We start from the raw sequence: 19279 nt of genomic DNA, 5'->3' as shown, positions 1-19279 counted from the left end.
AATGAGGCTCTTAAGTTCTCTGAGTTGCTTCTCAAGCAAGTATGTAGCCTAACCAGTGACCACGTTACTTTTTGGGGTTCTTTCTACTTGTATTCATGTTGGATTAGTTGATAAAGGACTTGAATATTTCTACTTGATAAGGAAAAGATGGCTTAACGCATATAACAAATCATTATGCTTGTATCATATGGGGATTAACAAAACGCCTATGAAGCTTAAGGAGCATAAACAGAAAAATCTTTCCTACCCAATGAGAAGCTTGCAGCTGCATTTGGAATCATTTAAACTCCACCAAGAATGACAACAGGCTTTTTAACAATTTAAGAAATTGTATAGATTGCCACATTGCCATTAAATTTATTTCAAAGACTGTTAAAAAAGAGTAATAGAAGGGGATTTTATTGAGTTCCATTCTTTTGAGCATGGGAATTGTTCATACAGAGACTATTAGCACCTCAAGATTGAGATCCTTTGCTCATTACTACATGATGTTAGGCATATAGCGGAATAGTGCTCCTATGAACTATGCGTTTTCCATGTATTTGTGGATTCATTTCTTTGGGGTGCTTTGGTATATACACTTTAATTCCCTATTTTGGATTTCTTAAGAAAAAACAGAGAGTGAAAATGATGTTTTATGAGTTTCTTGGAGGAGATCGACCTCCAAAGTCCAAACTCTATACACATAAAACTGACAAAATAACATAAATTTCTAATCAAAGAGCTTCCCTTAATTAAGTTGTGCTTACAACGGTCAATTATTCTTTTCTTTTTTTGTGAAAAAAGACAATATTGTTTATTAATCAAGAGTCGGTAAATCAAACAATACAAATGAATCTAAATCTGGAGGAACAGACTCTATCCAGATTGCAAGAGAGAAAGTCTTGCTCTCTGAGCTAAGGCATATGCAACAACATTACCCTGTCAAACAACATGAAGAGTATAACTTTGTAAAGAGATTACATAAGACAACGTGTCTTTTAAAATATGACCAACAAAAGAGTGAAACACATCTCCACGCCTAAGAGAGTTGATAACAATCTCTGAATCACCTTCGAAAGAGGACTAGTGAAAGCCCGTTTCAATGGTAAACTGCACTGCTCTTTTTGTTGCTAAAGCCTCCACAACCACAACAGACGGTTCTCAAAATGCTACTTGAGAAGCCAATTCAAGTTGATATCTTTCCTAGCCACCTCAATCTTAAGCTTGGTGAGGACGTCCTTGATAGGCTCCCATAACTTGGCCCTCTCTTCGTCACATACCACAATCATTAATTGCTTAAGATCTATTGTTGATTCTGGCAATGGATTACACAATCTCAAGCACCCTTTCATGTTAAGCACTTTTAAATTACACAACTCACCAATGTATATTGGCAACTTGCTAATGCATAGGCAATCAGATATGTCAAAAATGCTTAACTTATGGAGGCTTCTAATTGAATCTGGCAACTCTGACAAATCAGTACAAGACCTAATCCTTAGCACTTCTAAATTCACCAGCTTTCCAATACCTTTAGGCAGTATAGACAACTTATGACAGTTGGTGATGCAGAGTTTTTTTAGGTGGACAATGTCACACAACCCAACAGGTAGTTCTACCAGATCATTGCAATAGTCAATGTTTATCTCTTTTAGATTTGGCAATGCATATGAACCCTGAATGGTACAATTCTCAAAAGCAGTACCAATATTGCACATAAATAATGATATTTTTCTTAAACTCTTCAATGGTACAAGGGTCTTGCAAAGGGAAGAAATTGAAATCTTCTCCAACCTAATTCTCTTTAAATTGGGTAGAGAACAAAGTAGTTGAAAGTTTTTTATTTCAGCATGAAAGAAACCACAATTACTGACTATCAAAACCTTGAGTTCATTTGCTTTCTCCACAAATTCAGGTAAGGTGTAATTCTTTGTTTGAAAATTTAGAACTAAAACCTCAACTTTAGGTGCTTGAATGTTGCACCAAGTCCCCAAGAATGATTCATCTGCAAAAAATATATTGTATACACCAAAAAATTCTTTAAGTAGGCCAAACTAAATATAAAACAAATCCAAAGAAAAACCTACACACACAAAATATGTTTGTAATATTATTTAACAAATGCTATTTTCTTACATATAACAAAGTATATCTAACATTAATAAAAACTAAAAGATTTTTAACTCCTAACCATGAAATCAACATTTATTGTTTCTTTTAAAAGGGGAAAAAAAAATTCATATCTTTAGAGTAAGATTTAGGTACATTACTTAAGTGCTGTTCCTTAGGTTCCCCTTTTAAGATTCTGTCATGTGGATTTTTTCTCATGAGATGGAAGTGTATTTTTTAATAAAGTAAACACATGGCTGAATCTTAAAAGGGAAACTTAAGGTACTGTACCTAAGTTTTGTCATTTTTACCAAAAATATAAGAGGAGGATGGATTTTTCAAAAGTCAAGGGGCTTATGGCCCCCCCAACCCCCCCTCCCTCTGCCCCTAATTGTATATGCTGTGATCAGCACTCAATATTATGTAGGTTACATAATGTGTACATGTGTGTATTTGGGAGAGAGAAAATGCACCGACCAGTTGAGATGGATAATAAGCGTGCATTGATGGGTTGTTGTTTCTGTTCCATCCACCACTTTGGTAGATTGGTTCCACTTATGTTCATAATAAGTCTTTTCCTTTGCCCTATAGGCTCCCGGCTACTTTGATGCAAAGCAAGCTCTCTAAGAATATGATGTTGTGTGACAAAGTCTTCATTGTAATAGCTCTTGACCTCACTTGCATCTTTCCTGGTGAATGGGCAAATTAGAAGCTTAGAAAAATATTTTTAAAAATTTCATTTCACACAAACATATATATAATATATCCAACAAAATTAAGAATATAATTACAGGAAGTTATAGACTAATAAAAGTTAAAATCCCTATTTTTTCCTAGGCAGAGTAATTGACATGTCTTATTGTTTCTAGTTTGGTATAAGTTTTTTTCTTTCTTTCCAGCTCTTTGTTGCAATCACATTCCACATCAATGAAATAAAAAGTCCAAATTTAGCGCTGACAGGTCAAATCAACTATAATCACAAATTATCAATTGCCATTGAAAGTTAATTAAGCCGTAAAGGGTCATAAATAGCTAGCCTACCTTGTCATCTCAAGGTTAGCCAGATTTCGAATGGAGAGTTCTTGCAAATTGGCAATTGCGTGGATGCCATCTTCATCTAGTTCATATAATTCTACCCACATATCAATAAGGATAACAGCAGAGATCCTTTGTTCTGCATAAAATGAACCTAGGTCCATGAAGCACTCTTTGATAATGATCTTGTCATCTGGAAATTCTAGGCTTTTTAGAAGATGAGGAAGCAACTCAGTATCAGAATTGAAAAAAAAATGACCATCAGACCATTTCAAAAGTCTACTGTGCCATACCACTGCATGTTGCCCACACAGTGAACCACCAATCATTTTAAGGACCAATGGAAACCCCCCACAACCTCTTACTATCTGCAATGCAAGGAACCAAATAAACTCAATTACTGTTCAAAATTCAACAAGGTCAATTTTTTCCAAGATTTAAATTATCTAAATGACATTAATTATTCAGAAATATGAAAACAGAGTGTGTGACAAAATTTTCCCCCTTTTCTGTAGTCTCGTTTTGGAAAGTTGGATTATTGGAAACAAAACAAGCAAGCTTAAAAGTATGTATAAGTAGGAATAATGATTTTGGCAAAGTACATTTGGTATTATGTATGTACCCATAAAAAAAATGTATATCTTCTGATATATATATATATATATATATCACAGATTCACCAAGTACCTTTTTGACATCTTCTTCTGGAATATAAGAGCTCTCATCTTGTAGGAATGCTGAGTGACAAAAAAGAGTCATTGCATCCACATCATTTAGTTGTTTCAAGTTATATGTATGTTTAAATCTTGGAAATGCAATTCTTGAAGTAACCAAAATCTTGTAGTTTGGAATATTAAAATTAAACTTTTCAAGAAGGAATTCTGATCCAAGCCAGACATCATCCAGGATCAACAATATAGGACTAGGTCCAATATGACTCAACATTTGTGGTAGCTGGTAGATTGCATCTTCATCACTTTGAATTTGATACGTAGGCTTAATACCCTTATAACTAAATAGGTTTTGTACAATGACCTTCACATTGGGAGTTTTAGAAACGCTGACAAAGAGAATATTGTTTGCAAACATGCCTGTATATCCAAAAACAATGTAGTTAGAAAACAGCCTTGGAGGCACATTTCATGTCTCATAAAATTATATAAAAAAAAAACTCACATAATGGCTAGGTCATGAAAAAATTTCCCAAGCCCAATCAAGGGAAAGGGTAAGAAGTGAGCCAACAAAAAAAAAAAGATGTGAGAAACGCCACAATTAGAGTCATGAGAATTGCTTTTCTTTTTTTCAATCATCTCCTAAAATGACATGTTAATTAAGGATGTGATAGAGAATATGACTTTGAAAACAATAGAATGATGGAAAAGAATACAAGTGGTTGATCATAGATAGTTTGTTGACAATTCATAGCCAAACCACCAAAATTTGGGAATAAGGCTTGATTATTGTTGTTGTACCTCTTTTCTTTTTCTACTTTTATAAGGAAATAATTCCAAAATATGAAATATGCCAAAAGCACCGCTTCAAGTGTTGAAAGGGCCAAAATAAATGAATGAACATGATTTGCCATGGCCACATATTGTTAGGAAAAACTAACCACCTCTTGATGGGACCAAAGTCTCCCTCAATGGTGTCAACCAAGTGTGTATTTACCAATATAAAGGTAATAGCTATTAGCCATAGCAAATAACAACGCTAAACTAGAAAGATATGCAATATCGATTCTAAGAGACAAATTATCAAATGCATAAAAGGCATACATGGTTTGAAATGAAGCCTACATCCAGACGAGCTCCAACAATCCACTATAGGGTTTTTGGGGTTTGATTTTATTTCTAGGTTGTTCAACCGTAGGAAACATTACAGCGCCACTGTTATTGTCTTAGCCCAACCCCACCTCCCATTTAGGAACCAAGGTATAAACAGTGGACTAAGGCATCTAGTGATCAACTATAAAATATTATTATATTTATTTTAGATTTAAATAATTTACAGTTTTTCGACTTATTATATCACCCCTCTCTCAATTTATTAAATATTACCAAATTTGTTTGTTTTTTATTTATTTATTTTTATAAATTTACTTGTGATTTAATTATACAATTCTTTTTCATGCTTATTTATGTTGTGCTATTTTCTATTAACCTTACAATATTATGAAAATTTATTTGAAAGTTTGTTTCATTTTTTTTATAGATATTTTTAGTCAATTTTGCTAATATATACAAATTTAATATACCTTTATTTGTATTTTAATTAATTACTAAATTAATTATGACAACTTCAAGTTTCGACCTCGGTTAAATCTTAGTCCAAACTTAAAAACTTTGAACTTTCCCCTTTTTCAGTTCTTTGAATGGTTCAGGTTTGAAACCATGCCATAAATTGTCTTAGCATCCCTTATGCCATGTCCTAAACAACAACCTTTGAATGCTTTTGATGTGTACTCTCATCCGTTAGTACAGAGACACTTCAATTGCTTCTCTGCCTCTCTAATTAACCATAGCATGAAATTGTTGAAATGGTTGAAACACTTGATCTTTTGTGTTCAACGCATTCCCCACATCTTCCATGATGCATCATCAATAAATGTGACAATATCTATTGCCACCCAAAGACTCCACCTCAAAAGGACCACAAACATCAGAGTGACTAATCCAAAAGGATTAGATTTCTTTTGTGAGGATATGGCAAAAGAAATATTATGTTGTTTATTGAAAAAACAATGATTACAAAGGTTTAGCATTCTACCTTTGGAAAAGGGAATAAGAGACTTCTTTGCTAAAATTTGAAACCCCTTGTCGTTGATGTGAGTCAACCTTTTGTACCTCAATTTTGATTTGTTCTTTCGCAACATAAAATACATCTCTAAACACCTTCACACATGTCTTGTAGAAAGTGCAACAAGGCTTGCCTTTAGCCACCATAAGTCCTAGTTCAGTTTACATCTTCCATTACCGAAGTACTTGTCATAATCCCAATGAAGTTATGGACATAGATGAAGACACAATTCAGGAACATGTCACACATCTTTCAAAGTCAATGTATACCTGACACTAGTTTAGATGCAAACATCACCACTTCTCACAATCTTCGAATACCTTTTGTTGCCCATCTTCACAAAACCAAAGTCTCTATCCATGTACGAAGTGAAGAATTAGGAGTACAATGGACAGAAGCAGAACAAACCACTCAATTTCCTCCCCAACATGCAAGCACTCATCCTTCCCCCAAGAGAGAGCCATTACTTGTTCACCTGAGCAAGTAGCCATTATATTATTGTCATAATCTTTCTTTTGATTATTTACCTCCTTTTGTTATCTTTTCCATGCTCAATAATTCATTTTCAAATGGCATTCTTTACCACAATGAAATCATTTGCATTTCTAAGATTTCCCTTTAGTTTGAGATCTTCCCACAATGAAATCATTTGCATTTCTCAGATTTCCCTTTAGTTTGAGATCTTCCCATAGAAGATCTCAGAGAAAATTCAATTAGATTTTAATTGAATTCTCAATTTTACACCACGTGTTTTTTTAAGTTTTTAATTTTTGTAACAAGTGAATTATTGGGTACAAAAACATAACAGTTTAAAACCAATTAAATTCTAAATCATATCTATATATATAATAATAGGTAAAGCTGAGAGAAAATCCAATTAGATTTCAAATTGGAATTCAATTATAATCCAATTTTGCGCCACGTGTCTCATCTAATCTAAGTTTTTAAATTTGTGTGCCAAGTGAGTTAATTCAATGTAAATATTAGACTTCAATTAGAGTTTAACTTTACGATATGTGTCCCATTTAATCTAAGTTTTTTTAATTTTTATATCAAATGAGTTAATTTAGTAAAAAGAGGAGTCCAATATAAACCATAAGAAACATAATTTTTTAAAGATTTTATATTTATGAGTCTTTTATTTTTGTAGAACTAAAAACAATTCAAGTTTATAAGTCATCTATATGTGTATATATATATATATATATATATTAATAAGTAAAGGTGAGAGGAAATCTAATTAGATTTTAAATTGGATTTCAATTAAAGTTTAATTTTACGTCACATGTGCCATCTAATAGAAGGTTTTAAATTTTTATGCCAAATGAGTTAATTTAGAGTAGAAAACGACAAGTCCAATATAAATAAATCATAAAAAACATAATCATATATCTAACACTATATATAAAATTAGAGGAAGAGAGAATTTGAATGATTTTATATTTATGAACCTTTTTTTAATAACTAAAAACAATTCATTTGGCACAAAATTTTTATAATAATAATAATAATAATCTATATATAAGTAAAGCAAAGAGAAAATTCAAATTGAAATTCAATTAGAGTCTAATTTTGTGCCATGTGTCCCATCTAATCTAAGTTTTTAAATTTTTGTGCCAAGTGAGTTAATTTAATGTAAAAATTGAATTTAGTTTAGAGTTTAATTTCGCGACATGTGTCCCATTTAATCTAAGTTTTTTTTTTAAATTTTTGTGCCAAATGAATTAATTTAATGTAAAAAAAAGAAGAGTCCAATATAAGTAAACCATAAAAAGAACGTAATTTTAATGATTTTACATTTATGAGCCTATTTTTTATAAAACTAAAAAAAATTCAAGTTTATAAGTCATTTATATATATATATATATATATGTCCCATCTAATCAAAAAAAATTAATTTTTGTGCCAAATGAATTAATTTAGTGTAGAAATCAAGGAATCCAATATAAATAAATAAAAACATAATCATATATCTAACACTATATATAAAATTAGAGAAAGAGAGATTTTGAATGATTTTATATTTATGAGCCTTTTTTTTTTTTTGTATATCTAAAAACAATTTAAATTTATAAGTCATCTATATATATATATATATATATATATATATATTAATAGGTAAAGTTTAGAGAAAATCTAATTAGATTTTACAATTTAAGTTCAATTTTGTGTCATGTGTCCTAAATTATTTATTTTTAGAGGGTTTTATTTCTTAATTTTGGAATCAAATGTAAAACCATATCATAAATCTCCATTTAAGTGAGTTATTGCATACAAAAATTAAAGAGTTTAGAATTAATGAACATAAAAATATTTAAAAAATGGACAATTTACATTTTCTACCTAATAACATTCTTATAAGACTTTTTAAAGAGTTAAAAAAGAAAATATAAGAATGACTATCAATAATATTTAAATTATATATGTAAGATTTATACTATGCATTTTAATGTATATCTTTTAAGTATATCTATGCATATGCAAGAGGTTACAAGTTAGTAATAATAATAAGTGAAGTTGAGAGAAATTCAAATTAGAATTCCAATTTTGCGCAATGTGTCCTAAATTATTTATTCTTAAAGAGTTTTATTTCTTAATTTTAAAATCAAATGTAGGACCACATCATAAATATTCATCCAAATGAGTTATTAAGTACAAAAACCAATGAGTCTAGAATAAATGAATTGTAAAAAAAAAAAAGTGCTTTACAATAATTTAAAAAAATATATGGACAATTTATATTTTATACTTAATAATATCCTTACAAATTTTTTTAAAGAGATAATAAAATATAAAAATGACTATCAATAGTATTTAGATTATATATATAAAAATTATATTATGCATCTTATTGTATATCTTTAAGTGTATTTATGTATATATGCATGGGGTTACAAGCTAGTGTATATAATGAGAAATCATTATATACTTTAGAAATGTGTGGTTTAAAAAAAGTGTAATCTGATACCATGTATAATTTGAACTTCTTATAAAAAATTATAATTTGATTTGTATAATTATAATTGTTTTTAATTATATTCGTGCATATGCTCGGGACTACACACTAGCCTTCCATAATGTCACACACCAAATAATCCCTCTTTCTCCTCTAAAATCCAAATTGAAATTTATATTATGCATCCCCTTATCTCAAGGGAGACAATATTGGGTGATCTTATTAATAAGTGAAGCCAATAGTAACATTAAAAAATTAGATTTTATTTTTTAATGATTTAAAATTTATTTTATTCTTGCTATATTATAATTTTTTTTATCATAGGTAATATTTTTTTTATTTGTAAATAATTTAAAAATTGAAATATATATTGTGGGGCCCGACAACAGATGGACCAGATCCACCTGTTCACAGGAAGACTTAAGGCCCAAGCCGAAGAAGATAGTAGTCCAAGCCCAATAACGCAAAGCATCAACGTGCCAGAGAAGCTGCCGAGGAGGGTACAGCCCTCGGCTGGCCCAGAACTACACTAAGGAAAGGGGCAAAAGTGGCATAGGGATAATCTTGTAAGAAATCTGAAATATCTAGGAAAGGCTGCCCATACTACCTGCCCTAGACAGAGTTTTGCCTCTCACAGAGTCGTGTTACTTTAGCCTACTCAACCACTCCCCAACAACTCGGGTCTAAAACTGATGGGACAAGTATCAGTCTTGAAAGGGTCGACCCTACACGTGGACGAAGGAAATTGAACACATGCGAGTATAAAAGAAAAAATATGTAACCTAAAGGGGGGCAGCTCCAGTCCCACTGAAAGGAGAAAAGGCTTCAGAGGCAAAGATATTGGAACCATGCATAAATATCTTAACAAATCCACAGCCGGGCAAACATGAATTAGCCTTTCGATCCCACTCTCTACAAATGATATTGTATGGGCCCATTTACGTGCGAACCCAACCCAACTGCGATTCCACGCAAATCGTGTGCTTACATATATATATATATATATATATATATAAAACTTAACAAAAAAGGACAATAGAATAGAAAAAAAAATATACTTAAATCTCAAGTAGGATATATTAATAAAGAAATTCATAAAAATTTCTTAGAAGATAATGAAATACCATATCAAAAAGATAACAATGAAAACAATCATAATGATGTTATAATATGTAATACTATAATTATTCTGATTAGGGTTATTCCCATGGGCGGCTCTAGGAACAGTTCAGGGGGTTCAAATGAACCCCCTGAGCTGGCCAAAAAAAGAAAAAATTTTATATATAATTTTTTAATTTATTTTTTAACCCTCTTAAAATAAAATTTTGAACCCCCTAGACCTAAATTTTTTTAAAGCCTAGTTGAAATGAACTTGATTACAATTATTTTGACAATATTTTGGTCTAAAAAAAAAAAAACTCTATCAAACCAATTTTTCCTAAAATATGGGAGAAACAGTAAGTCTAACAACAAAAGTATAAATTTATTCTTCTTAATTTTTTTTTAAAATCATTTAGATCTTAAAAATTTGAAATAAACTAATACATAAAAGTTTATTGTATTTAGATCTCGCTTGAAGTTTACTTAACAACAATAATTCATATGTTTATAGTATTTAAAAACAATAAATGATTTTCAAGATTTAATCTTAGCAACAATAATTAGTATCTTTATTATATTAATAAACTATTATAAAAAATCGTATTAATAAACAATAAACAATATACATTAAACTTATAGTTTATCTTATATGAGAAACGCTATGTTCATAATACTTTCACAACAAATTTGAAGTAACAGATGTTACTGGTTGTTACTGATAGAAAAAAAGTAATTTCAGTAGTGAGTTTAAATTAAAACTAATAACAAATTATAACCTAAAATTGTTAGAAAAGTGTTATGAAAACTTTGTAAATATAGCACTTTGTAATAAAGAAATCACATAGATTGCAAAATTCATTTTTTACCCAAAATGCATCTTCTTATTGACCCCCCTAAAAATATATCCTGGAGCCGCCACTGATTATTCCTTAGGTTCCCCTCTTAAGATTTAGCCATACGACTATAATTAACTAAAAATACACTTCTATCCCAAAAGAAAAAAGTTATATGGCTGAATCTTTAGAAGAAAACCTAAGTAACAATACCTCAATACTGTACTTAAGTTTTGTCCTTCTAATTATATAAAAAGGCTAAATAATTTCTAAATACATTTATCTGTTATAAAATTTTATTAACAAAACATGTTACAATTGTTTCTACAAAAAAAAAAAAAATTGTTTAAAATTAAATTGATAATATCCTACTTAAAATACATTATATTAGAAGAAAATCTTGAATTAGTGATATTATCAATCAAAAAGTAAATGTTAGCAAGACCTAAATATAGAAACTTTACTAATAATAATGCGACATCCTACATATCAAATAGCAGGAAGAACCTATTTTATATTTATAATTGATTTAAATAAATAAATAAATAACTCATTTATGGTCTTGGACCCCAAACAAATTAAAGAGATGGAAGTAGTACCTTTAATTTTCTCATCCTGACAGAGCATTTGGACCAATGTGGTCTTCCCACATCCAGCAGGAGCAGTCAATAGAAGCTGATGCACCTCCTCCTTCAACAGCAGTGCCTTCAACTCCTTCATTGGCATATCAAACCCCACCGTAAAAATCGGGGGTCTACGAACCGCACAAAATGCCCTTGGTCTATCCCAGTTCGAATCCTTTTCTTCTTCAATAATATTCAAGTTTACCGAAATCTCGGTCCCATGATTCCTTGAGCTATTTGCTTCCGTATCATCCTCACAGGACCTTGCGATGTCCTCGTCCGACTCGCAAAGTTCGGGGGGGCAACAGGCTCTAAAACAGCGGCACCACCGGCTTTTCGAGCACTTGCGAACTTGCTTCTCACGCTTTTTCACGTCTTCTTTCGAGCGCTTTGTATTCTTTTTTGGGAGATCTAATCGCTTTGTATCATCGTTGAACAAAAGCAATATATGATTTAATCTGGATCCGAGGCGTTTAAGATTGACCACTTTCTTAACTGCGCCTCCAAATGCTTCAACTTCAAAAATTATTTCTACTGCCATAAATCTTAAACTTTGCTTCGATCGCCGAATAACCCAAATAAATCCAATATAGGATTTCGAAACCCAATTTAGAAACAAACTAAAAAAGACTTCCCTCTACCCAACAACGCCCAAAAAATCGAAACTTTATTATAATTTTGTTTAAGGATATGTTGTGGATCTGCTTTCAAATGAATGACTGCAACACAATACGACTTAAATTAGCAGCGATACCTGAAAATTACGAAGCTGAATTAACACTTATATACAACTGCGAAACTTGCAAACACGTCAAACCTTCAATTTCTGCTTAATTTCTGATAAAGATAAGAGCGTAAACAAAATAGAATTTTCTGGGGAGGGGAAATTATTGAATAGTCAGAGAGGGTAAAACACGTTGATACAGAAATCAATCAATATACCTTTTTCTCCGCAATTGCGCATCTTGTGACTTGAAGTTTCGGACAAGTTTTTAGACCTTTTACTTTTTAGAGCATCGCACGGACTTTTATTATTTTTATTATTAGATTCTTCTAGGTAAAGAATTTTTGGCTGCTCTCCAAACCAGATTTTTTTGCCTTACACAGAACAATTAAACTCCAAATTGCTTCTTTCTCAAAAAAAAATAAAATAAAATAAAAAACTCCAAATTGCTTTGCCACAAAGGTTTCGGCCAGTGGTATTTCTAGGAAATTTTTTCTACATTATTTCTCAAGAAGCATAAATTATACAATTTAATAAAAAGAAAATTTTATATATTGACTACAACAATAACAATAACAATCAAAAAATACGCAAATATATAAAGTTTTACAGGATAAAGTTTGTGGAGTTTAATTGTGGTTATTGTTAGTGTTGCTGAACAAGGATGGACGGCGATGACTGTGGAGAGTAAGTGAGTTTCTTATTTCCTTTTAGCCTTTAAGTTTAATTTAGTTTTAGTTTAAATTATTTAATTACTTGTGAATCTGCAAGACACTAAGGCAATGAGGATTTTTTTTTTTTAATATTTGTTGAATTAAAAATGTAATCGTGTTGGTGTTAGAATAGTGATAGTCTTAGTTTGAGATGAAATTGATCTTGTACTAGGCTTTTCTATTAGCATTTGGTTTAGACCTTGTTAGTGGTTTCATTATAATTTTTTTTTTAGTTTTTCGTTTTTTTTTTTTTTTTTTTTGAGTTTTTTTCATGGTTTTATAAACCAATACGGTAAAAAAACCGGAGAAGAAATTAATTATTGATTTTTTGGTCGGTCGAGATCCGACCGATGGTCAAATCGGTAACGTTATAAATAATATAATAAATAAAATTTTAAATTATATAAATAAAAATATAATATGTTTATTACTAATAATATGATAGCAAAAAGTAAAAACATAATATTTAATGACATTTTTCATGTAAATTTAATCAAATTTTCTTAGAATGGATAATCATATATTTAATTATAATCATGAAAAGAAAAAGTTTATTTTATATATATAATGAATTAATTTATGTTATATAAAAATTAAGTAGCTTCTTAAGTTTATTCACTTAATTAATTACATCTACTATTTCGATTGCCAAATAACCCAAATAAATCAAATATAGGACCCAATTTAGAAACAAACTAAAAAAGACTTCCCTCTACCCAACAACGCCCAAAAAATCGAAACTTTATTAGCAGCGATACCTGAAAATTACGAAGCTGAAGTAACACGGAATCGAAAGAAACGTGTAAACATGGAACCCTTGAATTTCTGCTTAGTTTCTTCTGATAAAGAAAAGACGGTAACCAAAATACAATTCTCTCGGGGGAGGGTAAAACACGATAATAAAAGAATCAACATACACCTTTTCTCCGCAATTGCGCATATTTATGACTGGAAGTTTCGGATCCGCGAGTGTGTGAGTGACCCGGCATATATCTGCCGGGTATACCATATACTAGCTCCTAATTTAGACTTTACTCTTTTTTTCCTTTTTTTTTTTTTTTTTTTATCAGTAGACTTTACTCTTTAGAACACGGCAGGGACAGACTTTTATTATTATTATTATTATTACGCACGGCATGGACTTGACCTCTTTATTAGAGCCGGAAAAGAAACAGGAATCAGAATTCATGGCATTGCTTTCACATCCGGTTTTCAAACTTTATAGCCCAATACGTAAGTTGGATTAAAAAAGAAAATATTTAAAATCTGTTTGGATATTGTTTATTATTAAAAATTAAAAATTTATTATTAAAAATATTATTGTAAAATAAATTTTAAATGCGTAAATAATACCATGAGATCCTATTTTAAAGTAAAATTTGTTAGATTTTATACTTGCAGGTCCCATAAATAGTTCACGGACCCAAGGATACACAAACGCAGACCAAAAAAGTAGTATGCGATAGCCCACTTACAAACCTTAGCCAATTACAAATAAAAAATTATTATTGTTAAGTTATAGATTGAGCCAAGCTAAATTTGCCTATTTTGGTGATGTCTAATGGTACATCTTTCATTCAAACTTGAAATTGAGTGTGAAAATTGCTCATGTACAGTGTTATAATGTCTACGTACATGAGAATAATTTAACATTGAAAAATAAGAGGCAAGGTACTGAATATCTTTTGCAATGTGGCCGAAGTGCAATAATGAGTAAGAGTCATCCTTGAGTGCTATGATAAGGATGAGTATAAATTTTCTATCTCACTCTTCCTGTTCCACTCTATGCTCTACAAATAAGAACATGTCACATGTCTATCTATTTTATCAAATGCTAAATTTATGCATTCTATTATTTCAATTACCTAAATATGATGAGTTATTTATTTATTTTAGGAAATTGAAATAATAGAAGGCATAAATTTAGCATTTGATAAAATAGATGGACATGTGGCATGTTTTTATTTGTGGAGTATATAGTGGAGCAAGAAGAATGGAATAGAAGATTTCGACTCGATAAGGATCTGAGTCACCTTCCAAGATAACCTAGTCAAAACTTGTTTCCATAGAAAAAGCCCATCGTGCTGCCAAAGCTTCAACTTCGATAGCTGTAAAAGGTAGGGGGATGCGTTGGGATAGAGAGACCATAACCTAACAAACTCATTCCTAATTATCACTCCAATACCAGCACAATTTTATGATTGAAAAAGAGTGCCGTCAAAGTTAATTTTGTACTAAGAGTTTTATGGAAGTTGCCAGCTTGTCGGTTGTCCAATTGGTGTAATCATGGAGGTGTTGTGGAGAGCAAACTCACGCAATTTGTCTCTTGCCTGACTTAATAACTGATCTAGTGTATTGGTAACTTTTCCAAGCCTGAGATTATTTTGATGGTTTCATAGCGCCCAAATCACCATTGAGCAAAATTGGGTCTCTATTTTCTGCAAAAATAAACCCTAATAGATCAACGAAGTTTGAAACTTGCTTTAAACTACTATGATTCCATATGGGGACTTTATACGAAAGCTCATCCATTTTTGGACAGAGGTATAGTGCATGCCTCATGTCTTCTTGATGATCCTGGCAGAGTTCACAACTGTCTCTAGTGATAATCTGTCACTTAACCAAATTCTTATTCATAGGTAAAGAATTTTTAGTTGCTCTCCAAACCATTTTTTTTTTACCTTACACGGAACGGTTAAACTCCAAATTGCTTGCCACAAAGGTTTCAACTGTGCAATATCAAATTGACCTAGTTGGCTATTGTGAAACTCCAGCTACAAAAACTGGCACCCTGACTTGACTATGTACTCTCCAATGGGGCTGTAAGGCCATCTGAGAATTACATGCAAATTGATTAATTACTCCAAATTACGTGCAAATTTAATTAACTATTTACCTAAGTTAATTAATTAGTCCAAATTACGTGCAAATTTAATTATGACACAATCAAATCACCAAGCAAAATAGATTGTAGCGGAAAATAAGTTTCTCACAACGATTTGATCACAATGAGGAAAAGTGGAAAACCTCACAAATAAAACCTCAACGAGTAAATTTTAGGTCACCAATTCCTAATAATCCATTAACAAGAAATACAGGTTATAAATACAATGAATTTACGGATCCATTAGAAAGCTGAGCTTCAATCTCTAATTGGACTAGATCTTGTACAAGACTTCTCCTTCGCTTGAATCTCCTATCTGTGACTAATTTCACAGCAACCATATTAATTGTTGTAGCTTTGCAGAGTTCTTCAATCCATGCTTGGATGAACCGGTAGTAGCTTGATACAAAACCTTAGACACTCAAACGTTGCATAAACTCTCTATTATGTGTGTATCTCTCTACCTCTATGATGATGGCCATAAAATACGTATTTTATATGCTTTGGAACCCTAGTGCAAGAATCCTTAGAAAGGCAAGTCATCATAGGCTGGAAAAAAAAATTTGTAGTTTATTTTTCTTGTATCTCGATCTATCAAGCAAGTATCGAGATTCATTTATTGTCGATAAGTCGATAGGTATCAAGACCTACACAACATCTTTTCTTGAGAAGTTTTGTATTTTCAATAATACCACTTGTTAATGAATTATATGTTCTTCTTAAAAACACTTGAAACTAAAGGCTCAGTTACATATAAAGTGTATTTTGATCTTGTATATGCCAATACATAAAAATATGACCCTTACAATTATACTTTAGGAAATAACTATTATATACTCACCTAATGCACATAATGTACACACAGATCACCTTTTGCACTGAAATCATGACTTCAAATCACAATTCGAAATCAAAAATTTTGAACTGAAATTATTTGAAGTCACGATTTTAGTGCAAAATACAATTTGTGTATACTTTGTGTGCACTAAGTGGTGTGTAATAAGCACTACTCACTTTATACTCATCAATCAATCAACGTATCAATTATGTTTGATTTTTTTTTTCTCCTAATTTTGGTTATGTTTTTTGAGAAAGTAATTTTGGTTACTTGAAAGAAAAATGTATGGAATATTGTTATTGGTAAAACATGAAATGGAACAATTATTTCTAATTTTATCTTCTTCTTTTTAAAATCTTTTAAATACACTAAAAAGAGAAAAAAAAATTATTTTGAACAAAACTTTTATATAAAAAATAAATAATATTAAAAGTGCACATGAAACTGTCTTTTTCTTTTTTTTGAGAAAGCTATCTTTTTTAAACTGTACTCTTCCATTTGAGACACACACACACACACACACACACACATATATATATATATATATATATATATATAATTTTTTTTTTGAAGAGCCCACTGCCATTGCGTATTCATTCTACAGTTAAAAATTGTATCTAACTATTTATGAGACAGATAGAACGGGTTATAGGATGGGGAGATAACATAAATGGTGGTGTTAAACTTGGTCTACTTGAGTTTTAAGTAATCTTAAATGATGTGTCAATTTATAATGCTGTCACCTAACTATTTGGTCGTTTGAAACTAGACACTCACAATATGGAGAAATTATAGAGTCCTTATGGTGGACCATTGTTAGTTTAACAATTTTTTTTTTTTTTTTTTTGCAATTTTAAATAGATAGGAGTCTTATAATAAAATGATGGACCACGTCACCATTAGAATTGTATAATTTCTCTGCAACTTGCCAATAATATCAGTATACCTTCTCACAATTTGGAGGAGTTGTTGCTAAACTTTTTCCATGAAAAGGTATGTATATTGGTAATAGTCAAAGTATTCTTCCCTGTTGCATCTGAACATTTGTACTTCACTACACCCAATTCAAAACTGTGACTAAATTAATAGACATGAGTCTATTAATGAAATGGTGGACCACATTACCAAAAGAATTATATAATTTCTCCACAACTTGCTAGAAACATCGATATACCTTCTCGAGGTTTGGAGGAGTTGTTGTTAAACTTTTTTCAATGGAAAAGTATGTATAGTGGTAATAGTCAGAGTATTCTTACCTGTTGCATTTGAGCATTTGTACTCTATTACACTCAATTCAAAATTGTGACTAAATTAATAGATAGAAGTCTTTTAATGAAATGGTGGATCACATTACCATGAGAATTGTATAATTTCTTTGCAACTTGCCAAAAACATCGGTATACCTTCTTGCAATTTGGAGTTGTTACTAAACTTTTTCCATGGAAAAGTATGTATATTGGTAATAGACAAAGTATTCTTATTTTGGTAATAGACAGAGTATTCTTACCTACTGCATCTAAACATTTGTACTCCATTACACCCAATTCATAACTGTGACTGAATTAATAGATAGGAGTCTTTTATTGAAATAGTGGGCGACATCACCATGAGAATTGTATAATTTCTCTACAACTTGCCAAACTTTTTCCATGGAAAAGTATGTATAATGGTAATAGTCAAAGTATTCTTACTTGCTGCATTTGAACATTTGTACTCCACTACACCCAATTCAAAACTGTTACTGAATTAATAGATAGGAGCCTTTTAATGAAATGGTGTATCACATTACAATGAGAATTGTATAATTTCTCCACAACTTGCCAGAAACATCTGTATACCTTCTAGCGATTTGGAGGAGTTGTTGCTAAACTTTTCCATGGAAAAGTATGTATATTGGTAATAGACAAAGTATTCTTACCTGCTACATCTAAACATTTGTACTCCATTACACCCAATTCAAAATTGTGACTAAATTAACAAATAGGAGTATTTTATTGAAATGATGCCCCACGTCACCATGAGAATTTTATAATTTCTCCACAACTTGCCAAAAACATCGCTATACCTTCTCGTGATTTGGAGGAATTGTTGCTAAACTTTTTTCCATGGAAAAGTATTGGTAATAGACAAAATATTCTTACCTGTTGCATTTAAACATTTGTACTCCACTACACCCAATTCAAAACTGTGACTAAATCAATATAAGGATTACCCAATCAAATTAAAAAACCAAAAACTTTATAGTAGATACATCTAACAAGCACCTATTTCGAAATTCCATTGTTACACTAAGGAAGCTACTAAATAAATTAAGATAACCAATCACAACTATATCTAAACATCAAATTCAGTTGAGAAGAATCAACCACAAGAAAGGAAAGATACAAATTGCAAAAACTTACTGCCTTGTTTGAATTGAGGGTGGAATGAGGGAGAGTAGAGTAGAGTTGGCCAAAAATTAGGCACAATTAGTAATTCATCCCATTTGCTACGCAAAACACATCTATATCTATATATATATATCTAAAAGCTGAAGCATAATATTTATTATTGCTGCGCTCCAGTTAAACCACATCAGCATCCATGTCATTATCATTTTTCTTTCTAATTTTCCTATAATTTTTTTAACGTTTACTTATTTTTTTTTAATAATTACACTTTCTCCTACCTTTCTCATTCTTTTAC

At 30.9% G+C, this 19279-nt stretch overlaps 1 protein-coding gene across 5 annotated transcripts; it reads right to left on the bottom strand.

Moving 5' to 3' along the window:
* Positions 1-709: 709 nt before the first annotated feature.
* On the bottom strand, positions 710-12528 carry LOC126732688 (probable disease resistance protein At5g66890). 5 transcript variants are annotated; one of them, XM_050435674.1, is made up of 6 exons: positions 12378-12528; positions 11412-12189; positions 3814-4217; positions 3133-3494; positions 2569-2780; positions 710-1987 (listed from the first exon to the last, which is right to left on the bottom strand). In XM_050435674.1, exons 2-6 carry the CDS (start codon positions 11974-11976, stop codon positions 1152-1154), a joined length of 2379 nt encoding a protein of 792 aa, XP_050291631.1. In that variant the 5' UTR covers positions 11977-12189; positions 12378-12528; the 3' UTR covers positions 710-1151. The 5 variants fall into 5 exon arrangements, with proteins under 5 accessions (XP_050291631.1, XP_050291633.1, XP_050291632.1 ...); XM_050435676.1 differs by having other exon boundaries at positions 11412-12154; XM_050435675.1 differs by lacking the exon at positions 12378-12528 and adding an exon at positions 12253-12344 and having other exon boundaries at positions 11412-12154.
* Positions 12529-19279: the final 6751 nt, after the last annotated feature.

Source organism: Quercus robur, chromosome 6 (genome assembly GCF_932294415.1).
Source record: "Quercus robur chromosome 6, dhQueRobu3.1, whole genome shotgun sequence".
Taxonomy (NCBI): domain Eukaryota; kingdom Viridiplantae; phylum Streptophyta; class Magnoliopsida; order Fagales; family Fagaceae; genus Quercus; species Quercus robur.
The sequence above is the reverse complement of the archived record's forward strand: the minus strand, read 5'-3'. Positions and strand labels throughout refer to the sequence as shown.

Coding starts and splice junctions, on each gene's coding strand:
- LOC126732688 (XM_050435674.1), bottom strand. CDS start 11,976: ATGGCAGTAGAAATAATTTTTGAAGTTGAAGCATTTGGAGGCGCAGTT. Junction 3,495..3,813: donor CAGAAGAAGATGTCAAAAAG/GTACTTGGTGAA, acceptor CTTGCATTGCAG/ATAGTAAGAGGTTGTGGGGG. Junction 2,781..3,132: donor GCTAACCTTGAGATGACAAG/GTAGGCTAGCTA, acceptor CCCATTCACCAG/GAAAGATGCAAGTGAGGTCA.